Source organism: Mizuhopecten yessoensis, unplaced genomic scaffold (assembly GCF_002113885.1).
Source record: "Mizuhopecten yessoensis strain PY_sf001 unplaced genomic scaffold, ASM211388v2 scaffold9109, whole genome shotgun sequence".
NCBI classification, from domain to species: domain Eukaryota; kingdom Metazoa; phylum Mollusca; class Bivalvia; order Pectinida; family Pectinidae; genus Mizuhopecten; species Mizuhopecten yessoensis.
The window spans coordinates 106,662-117,156 of NW_018407883.1; the positions used below are offsets into that span (position 1 = coordinate 106,662).

At 32.3% G+C, this 10,495-nt stretch overlaps 1 protein-coding gene across 1 annotated transcript in view; it reads left to right on the forward strand.

Moving 5' to 3' along the window:
- Window positions 1-8,582, forward strand: part of LOC110457333 (platelet-activating factor acetylhydrolase-like) — a 34,648-nt gene extending 26,066 nt beyond the window's left edge. The window contains exons 8-9 of the mRNA XM_021508555.1: window positions 188-336; window positions 1,090-8,582. Coding sequence (XP_021364230.1) covers window positions 188-336; window positions 1,090-1,178 — 238 coding nt within the window. The 3' untranslated portion in view covers window positions 1,179-8,582. The remainder of the gene's footprint in view (window positions 1-187; window positions 337-1,089) is intronic.
- Window positions 8,583-10,495: the final 1,913 nt, after the last annotated feature.

Below are 10,495 nucleotides of genomic sequence, written 5' to 3' on the forward strand. Positions count from 1 at the left end.
ATGACAATTTAGTTCCTTCAAATGTCTAGATCACGAAATAAAAACCCATGTAAATTTAGATTTCTAATTTTGTGTCAAAATCTCGAAAATTTAAGCCCTATTAAATGACCTGTTATACAGTATCAAGAAATTTCATTTTTTTTAAATTTTGTTAACATTATATTGTATGTTTTCTGTTTGTTTACAGAGGTGCCTGCCATCAGAGTGTAACAGATTTCCAGTTCATCGTAGGGAAGCGACTGGCTCGGTTCATGGACTGTCGACACATCATACATCCACGTGTCTCGATGGATCTTTGCAACAAGGCGGTTCTCAGCTTTGTGTGGAAACATTTAGGTAAGTCAAATATTGTATTTAAAAAAAACTTTCATCCGTGACTAGTAAATATTACTGCAAGATATCAACAAATTCAGAGTGAGAAAAATGTCAAAAATTATCCAGATAACAAATCTGTTCTGGGACCATGCCACCATGGTCAGCCCATCCTCATTATTCCAGGGGTTACGCTCATTTTTGCTTTCTGCAACCCAGAAATATGTCATAGAGAAATTGAAGGCTCAGTGTGTGCCGTCTTGAGGATGAGACAAGAAGATTAGTTTGATCTTTTGGTGTACATCAAAATAATCTGGCGGTCGTGTAACCGTGAAATTGACAAGCTTTGAAGTCGGGTGTCGCTCATCTGTAATCTTTAAAGTGCAGGTATCAGCCTGGCGATTGGTCAGGATTTTTAACCCGAGACAAATCAAATAGCTAGCCATGTGCCTTCAAATTGGCTATGACATATTCCAGGAGTGCAGAGAGCAAAAGTGAGCGAAATTCCTGGGGTATCGAGGATGTGGTCAGCCATGTTGTGTACAGTGTTTCTGAAGTTTTAAAACCTTAGATTGTCTTTTCATGGTTTTTGGCCCACCTGCCTAATGCTCACCATTGCAGGTGACCTATTAAGGCCCCTTCTTGATTATTTTCTGATTTCTTGTTCGTGGTATATGAAGAAAAATGCTTTGATGATTTCTTTTCTGTTTAAAGAGTATTTTTTTTAACGTCAAGCATCCAGTAAAACAAAACTGAGTCTTTCCATTTCTTTTTCAGGCTCTGAAGATCGAGAAATCCATGAAGATATTTTGTCTGGTGATCACTCCTTAATGATGAAGGGTACCAACGTCAACATGTCATGTTAATCAGCCAATCACAGCTGTGTTTGTCTCGTGAGGATATCAGCCAATCACAGCTGTGTTTGTCTAGTTGTCATGACAGCAATGGATTATTTATTTATTACAAGCATTTTGTGATATTATATATTATCAGACTCAAGTTGATAAAATAGACAAGTGTTAATGTATAATTTTATTTCTTCACAATTCCAATTGGCACAATTCTTAGAATTCACCTGGTTCAGTGACATGCTTGACACTTCAGCACCCTCTGGATATAGTGAAACATTTCGCAGTCAAACATGCAAATTTTATCTATAGAACACTTTTGATTTATGAAACAAGAGTAGCACTGATTTACACCAGGTATGGTGTGTCCATATATTCTATGTTGAAAATCCGTGTTTGCTACAAACTTATCCTGGAACATCATAAGTTTACACAAAAAGTCAATTTTTGCATCAGGACAAAGCTTCAAACAGAAACGTCAAGACTGAGTGGAGAGGGAATGATGTTTGTGTGTTTAGTTTTATATCTGGGAACAAGTCCAGCTTCCTGGACTAAGGAACCGGTGGAGTAACCATACTTGTGCCCTTTTCTAACGTCTACATCCAGATCACTTAATTTGGTTCTTTTATCTTTGAGATTGTTGGTGAAGTATTAAACTGAGTACCTTGGTTTATAACACTTAGTTATCCCAGGAAATTAATAAAAATTGTATTTGAAAAAGAACCAACTTTCATCTGTGACTAGGACCAATCACAAATATCAATAGATTAATAAAGTGTTAGGAAAATAGCATTTTGACCAGTTTAGATTTTGATGGTAGTCTCACATACTGAATTATTTTATATTCATTTTAGATCAAATTGTTTTTGGTTTTTCCCTGGATGGCTTTTCACTTCCATTAAGGTTAAACAATATTAGAATCATGTTCACAATCTCAAAAATCAAGAAACCTCTTTCTGAAATGTTATGTAACATAAAGTCCGCCTGGGCCTAGATATTATCTAAACTATACTCAGATGGACAGCATTGACCAATCCAAACATGACATTGATGACCATGGAGGTTTGTTATCCTGGTTACCAGTTGTGTCAAAGAAGGTTTGTTACCAGTTGTGAGTATGAAGGTTTGTTACCATGGTTACCAGTTGTGACCTTGAATGTTTGTTACCATAGTTACCAGTATGACCATGAAGGTTGCTACCATGGTCACCAGATGTGACCATGAAAACTTTGTTACCATGATATGGTTCATTGTAATCTTGAATGTTTGCTACCATGGTTACCAATTGTAACCATGAATGTGTGTTACCATGGTTACAGGTTGTCCCTGCAGTTCACTGTAGTGACACTCAACCCGTTAATGTCTTTCACTGTTAATCTTACTGTTAACTGCAACTTATGTTGCAGATTATTGTTCAAAACATAGTTTTGCTTTTTTGTAAATCGAATTGTTAGGTTATTGTTTGCTGATCATCATTTTATGTGAGTAGTTTTTTATTCAACTGACATTGGAAAGTTAAAAAACCAAAGTATTTCTGTTGAATGTAAACAGTATAATAGGTTTATGCTTGATCTTTGTAATGACATGTATTGCATAGAAAAATAAGTTCAAGTTGACATTGTGGAACGGATATTTTGTAAATGTGGCAACTTGTATACAAAATGCATTTATATATATTATGTATATTTATGTATGTCACCCTGCACATGATTCCTGGTATCGGTGGATCTACAAGAGGCATTTAGAATATCTAATTCTGCATTGTTAAAGCATTACATAATTTTAAAGTGTTGAGTGATATCATGATCTGATCAGTGAAACATGCGTCATTAATTATGTATGTAATTAGCTTGTTTATGGCAAGATACAATCAATCCGTTGTATGTGCTTAATTTATAGTTTTCTTATCTCTTTTATGCTTCAAATACAAATGTGTTTTACTGCAGTTTATATATTATACACTTATTTCTATAAGAAGCGTATATATACATAAGTACATGATGAGGACTGCCAGGGTTAGTGAGGCCTGTAGGTTTCCTCAAAGTGTCAAATTTGATCTCAAAAATAAGATGCAGAATTTTTGAAATTATTCTAAAATGTTGGTGAAACAGATCTAAATGAAGCATTCTTACACTAACTGCATTTATTTTTATTTTTGTGTGCACAAATTTTCGAGCATTATCGTTTTAACAGATTAGCACATTGGTGAATTGGTGCACATCTCATACTCGCCAACTTTTTAAAATTTCCATGGGGGAGATTCTGCATGCACAAAATTAAAATTCACTGATTGAAAACACCCAGTTGAAGGGTCCAAAATCGGGAGTCCCCCTCCTGAATAGGGAGGGTTGGCAAGTATGCATCTGTTCACATGATATCCAAATACATTAGAAATTATTTTTATTTTAATATTTAAAAATTTAAGAAAATAAGAGTGTTATTTTAATAATTTCTCACAATTGTTTCCCAATAAGAGTTAAAGTACGATGTCTAGATCTTTATTATAGCTATTCATCTCGATCATATCCTTTTTTTTTTAAAGGAAAAAAAAATGACAACACATTACCCAATAAACAGGACAATGAAATGAATGAAATAATTAATATCTCTGTACTTTTGATTATTATAACTAATATCTTTACACTTTATCAATGCAAATATTTGTCTCAGTCGCTACACTTGATTACCACTTAATTGTTCATTGTTTCACCAAGATCTTCTGTTCCATGACTCATTCTAATATTTGTATGGTGACTTTTTCTTCTGTATCTCTTAATCATATATATATATATATATATATAAAATTATACAAAAAATGTCTGTTTCTCCAGGGATTCAATATAATATTTTTCTTTGTCCTTCTGCACACATCCTTTTTAAACAGCCGAGGACTTTTAGTACCCTGTTAGTATTTCTGCATCAGAAACAAGTTTATGATAAACTTAAACACAAGTTCTACTCAAACTGTCAGGAGTAAACCTAAGCTTTATTTTCACTTTATACATTTATTACATTCTGTCTAGAATATTTTTATTATCCACGATCTGAGTTTTTTCAGTTTATATGAGAAATGCTTATAGTTTTTGTGTAACATTATTATTTACATGTTAACTGTCCCTTCTCTGGTGCTTTTAAAGATTGCTGAATTCCTTAATCCATCACAGTCAAGATTAATACAACAAAAGGTCTTTTGTCTGTAAATTGGTTCATTTGAAAAATGACAAGTATTGGTGGAAAAGTTCCACTACCACTAGCCTTCCACCACTGGGTCGCGGGTTCGAGACCTACGTGGGGTAGTTGCTAGGTACTGGCCATAGATCGGTGGTCTTACTCCGGGAACGCCAGCTTTCCTCCACCACCAAAACATGGCACGTCCTTAAATGACCCGAGCTGTAAATAGGACGTAAAAGACGAACAAACCAAACACTGAATGTCTGCACAGACCACTGTATGTGTCCATATTCATGAAATCATTCTCATGCTTTAACATGAATTCTGTGCTTAAACCAACTAATTCTCACTTGCCGGAAAGCATGCAGCATGGACACACTGTTTGGCTTCAACTCTCTTCAAACTTCCTCCAAATCATTGTAAAATGGGAATTTTGAATAATTTATCAGAAAGCAAGGAATTGGGCTCGAGCCCCGATTCTGAGTTTGAGTATGAGAACACGAGTGATTCTGCTTCTCTGTAGTACACAAAACTCATAAAGTGTGATAACACAGCAAGAATATTTTGTCGAAATTTTTATAAAATTTACAAAAATAATGTTTGAGCAATTATAATAGAAATAATAGCATCTATTTGTGGGAATTCTTTGCTACTCCTAGGTATTAGAATTAGATTATAACAGAACCTATAGTGTGAGGTTAAGATCAGGGTCAGGGGTCAAAGGTCACAGGGGATGATTCTTACGGTTTCGGGACAAGTCCTTTGTTTGCTTTGATAAATTTCTATATGAATATGGTGCCTTGAATTTAATTTGTAATATGACATTTTATATTTGCATATACTATCTTATTTAAATCAAAGTATATTTATACAAGAGAACATGCCTTCTGATATTTTATTGTTCTTTACTTGAATAAAATGAATTTTATTTATAAGATTTGCCATGTCATCAATGTTTTTTTAAGACAATAATTTTGTTCAATAGAAGGAGGTCTATTTTGCATGTTTTCGTAAATACAGGGTATTTTTGTACATGTTTAAATTTAATTTGGTGTAAATGGATACAGTATCACAAATACTAAATCTTATTTTTTTATAATCGAGAAACAGTTGAATTTCAACAGGGCTATGATCAAACAGGTACTGGGATTTGATCATGTGAGTGACTTATTAACCCTTTCAACCCTAGGGAACTTTAATAGGCTCTACCATACATTTATTTGGATGAGTCCATTATGGTCTACAGTGGTGAAAGGGTTAAGAATAATATGTGAACTTCATACAAAATATGAAATTTGAATATCAATTCTCACTCTCTCCGTTTACATAAAACTTTAAACTTAAATTAAAACTCCCACTGGTATTGTGGAAATTAAATCTTGATTTCTCCGATCAGGACGAAATCAACCGTCGTAAGATATGCTACCACATTGTTGGAGGTTGGGTGTCATCAGCAATGACACATTTTTTTCCATGCATTGTTAGGGAAATAAAACCCCACCCATTGGCCGAGAGTGAGAAAGTTTTAGGAGAAAAACCTTAGATGTAAGAAAGACAACTCTGGAGTACTTTCTGCCTCTTTGTAAAGCTTGTATAGGTAGAGAAAGTGTTCAGTACTCGATAAGTTATTATATATACATATATAAGAAATAATTTGTACCAGGGCTCACCCTGGACCTAAAAAATCAGTAGCCAAAAAAGTAGCCATGTTTGAATTTCAGTAGCCATTTTAAACAGTGGCTATACTTTCTCGGCCTTCAACCGTTACGGATAGGCCCTCCATTAAAATCATTAAATTTAATATTGTTTGAAGTGCAATACTATTCAACATGATGTTAGATTAAGGAGTACTCTGTTAAATTACAATTTTTGTTATACATCATGTTTATAATTTAATGCATAATGTGATATTTTTTTAATCCTTTCAGATTATATGGCTGTAATTTTAAGAAAACATGACTTTAATTAAAATGCTGAAAATTTCCACCAGAAAAAATCACCCATTCTCCACAAAAAAAAATGTTTTTAAAATTATATTAGAATAATACCAAGATCTATTGATATAAATTATTATGTTTCTATTGTGATAAAAATGAATTTGGATATTTTTTATACTACGTTCAAGTTCTATCTTCTATGCTGTGTTGATAAATGAACTTTATAATTACTCAATTATTATTTTGCTTTTTGGAGTATATAATTTATTGTTTATCACTGCTATATATATAAATATATGTATGGTGATTTGAAAGAGGTGCTTTATTGTTCTTGCAGGTTTAGTAAAATAAAGATAAAAAAAATTCCAGATCAATCCAGATAATTCATAGATGTTAGAAAATCTTTAATGTTTTTTTCTGTAACCTTAATATAAATATCATAAATAAAAACAGACAACAATAGTACTACACGCTCAGTTTTATGGAATAATATTTTTTCAGAATTTGTTTGGTCAACAAAATATATATATCAATGGATACATATATACCAGTACATATCCATACAAAAATAATCAGGTCAAATCTAACGGGATTGGTCAAATATATTTATGGTAATAAAATATTTACAATTATTTTAAATAACGATGAGTCTGATTCTCAATATTGTGAAAGTGCCATGTCATTTTAAAATGCTGATGTATATCTATTTCATTTGAAAAATGTATACCTTCCATTTTTTCAGCACTAAAGATCTTATACACATGATCTGCAATGAACGAACATTTTGTATTACATTTATAAAATGTGTCTCATAATTTTTCATTTAAGCAAGTTTAGCTGTGCAAAACAATATTCACGCCGAGTTTCATATATCTCATTTGAAACCGATAAAATTCAGTATTCACTTTTTCACATCGCCGAGAATGCATTGGAACATTTACAAAAATAATTTTCTTTACCTGGTATCATAAAGTCTGCAATGTTACCTCCATGTCTGTTACTTCTATTCCGACAGCACAATGACATGACGTCATGTTGTCATAGCGTGTCTGAATTCTGATACATGTATCTAAATATCATGACGTCATGTTGTATCATAAGTCGGACATATTAATACCATGACATCATATTTTATGTCTTAACTATGACAGCACCATGACATGACGTCATATTTATAATTTATTCTGACCTCACAATGCTATGACGTCATGTTATATGTCTTAATTCAGACATCACAATGTTGCTAGTTGATATACAATAAGACATGACATAGGTGTACATGTGTTCACCACAAAATATAAAAATATTCATGTACTACTCAATTTCAACTGTAGTTTTGTATAATTAAGCACAAATTATTTACGCTTATTAGTAATTAAAAGTTAACATGGCACTTTATTATTACATCCATTCTTATGTGTTTTGTTTTAAAAGAATGAATGCTCTGTTTTTGTAGTTTAGTACAATTATAAAATATGTGAATGCAACATAATATATGAATTCAGTGCTGTAGGTATAATACAGATTCAATGTAGATTTAATCCAATTTTATGCAATATTACAGTTGTTTCTTTATAAACTATACTAGTACATATATTACTTAGAAATCAAACAAGGTGATCTTCTCTGGAGACCTCCTAAACAGCACAAATTTCTTTATGACAAAAAGCAGTTTACTTTACATGAACATTAAAAGACCATTTCTGACAAGGGATCACTTTTTATACTTCCATTGGATAGCGTCTTAATACAGATTTGACTCTATATTCATAAGTGCATAGTTTCGTAGTTTATAATCACAGACTTATTGGTTTATGTAAAATTTCGTAGATAGCTGGAATAATTACCTTTGGACTAGGATAATTTAAGTTGTTACAATTAAAGTAACATGAAAATCACAAAAAATATACACAGTGAAATATAAATGATATACATGGATTTTTATCACCGGTGTAATAATGTAATGATATGAGATTTGGATCAAAACTATTTATGAATTAACCCTTTCACCACTGTAGACCATAATGGACGCATCCAGATCAATGCATGGTAGAGTCTACTAAAGTTACATAGGGGAAAGGGTTAATAACATGGGTCTTATCAAACGGCAAAAACAAAATACTACTGAGCGTTACACACCGTTTGTGCCTCTTGTTGAAATAATTGTCTTGTTTTGGATGATGTTATTGTAAGTAACGTTACGTATGTTGATACCGTCCCGTACATATGTATGGTACAGACTCCGTCACGATTGATTGTATTGGCTCGCTGAAATTGTAATACTATTTTTCAATAAAATATGAAAATTATTCTACATTTTGTTTTGTTTTACTTATTGATGAAAATTAAAAAAAGTTGACACAGAAAGCAGTCTGCTCTATTCCGTAAATGGCTACTGTTTACCAGTACTTCTCATGATAATCTCTCGAAACGAACTCAAGTTTCTGAAACTCCTTTCCTATGAGATCCTATGAGTAGGCCTAGTGGAAGCGAGACTAAGATGTTGCTTTTTCGCCGACGGCGGCGGCGTCAACATAGGTTTTGGTTAAGTTAGTTTCGCTGAGACTATTTTCACTGAAACATAAGTGCTACACCAACCAATCTTGGACGCATAGACGCATCTTGGGTAGTACATCTTAACCCATGCATCAAATGCTGGATGCGGCCTACGTTTCATGGTCCATTAAATTTGTCAGCATCTCAATCAACATTAAGTTTTTGCGTTTAAGTTATCATTTTAGTTTCTCTGATATGTGCATTGATGGTCAATGTGGGGCACCGGCGAGTTATTGAATATATTTTGCAATATAAACGGATTGTTTATAAATATTTGTTTGCAACAGATCTAGATGTATAAAGCCAAAGTTTAAATGTGTTATATACGTCTCTGGTTGCAAATTTCCCGTGGCCTGTTACTTGACTAAATAAATAGTTATTTTTAAGAGTATTTACACATACAGCTTCGTTGTTTTTTTTAAAACATTTTATTCAAAAACTATTTTGCAAGATGTATTTATAACTTTACTGTAACAGAGTAATATTTTTTTTTCAAACAATGTATTCAAAAATACATTTTACAAAATGTATTTATAACTTAACTTTGAAACCCCCCACACAATATGCATATTTCTAACGCTGGACAAAATACCAGGAAATACATGTTGTATTATATGTGTAACACGAAAACAAAATATATCTACAAATGCGGACAAAATAATCAGATATTATAATTGCTTTAGGCGCACTCGTGAAATATACAAAAAATATTAACTACACGAGTGAAATATATTTGGTTTTGAGATCTGAAAACAGAAGTTATAATTACAAATGTGACCATATAAACAGTATAAACAATACGTATGTAGTAACGAAATCTAATCAATAACTATTACTCCCTTTAAACAGGATAGTTACATATAAGAATTAATCAACATATATACATACATGGACATTGAAAGAGTACAAAGGTATCGTTATTTTAATGTGTACTTAAATTACTATATACTCCTTTATTTCCTCCAGAATGAAGATTATAATGATAGAGCATCACAATACAATCATCAATTACACATCAATTATCAAAATTATTATACATATATATTACAATAAATTTATGTTGTTAACATATTAGGGCATATAATTTAAGCTAGCAGTATCAGTCCCTTTTGATTATTTGACAATAATCAGCATAGATATAGTAAATGTGTCATTTGTAAATGATATTATCATTCGAAAAATAATTAAACAGACGTCATACGGACCTCTTCTAGGTCTGAGTTACACAAATTGTAAGAATAATCCCCCCCGATCAGAACATGAAATAATTTACTTTCGTTTAAGTCGTGCAAATATACGTACACTGAACAATATATCGCTAATATTAATGATATTACACCATAATTCGTCCTTTAATTCGTCAGTAGAACTACACTGCAAAACTATGTGGATGGCAACATCTTCATAAAACTGACCACATTTATTACATAATTCATTATGAGCCAACCGCCTCATGGTAACAATTAATTTCATTATGTAATAAACAGCAAAATAGATTTATGACCAGAAATTCTCCTAACAAATAAAGTATAGTCAAACGATTTTTGACGTCCTTTTCCTCTTATGTCTATTCCGTCTTTGCGTATTGCAGAGTTATCTTCTCTCGGGAGCAGGTATTGATTGTTATGTCACTTGTTTGTGAGAGGAACATCATCAATTTTTGAGAAAAAG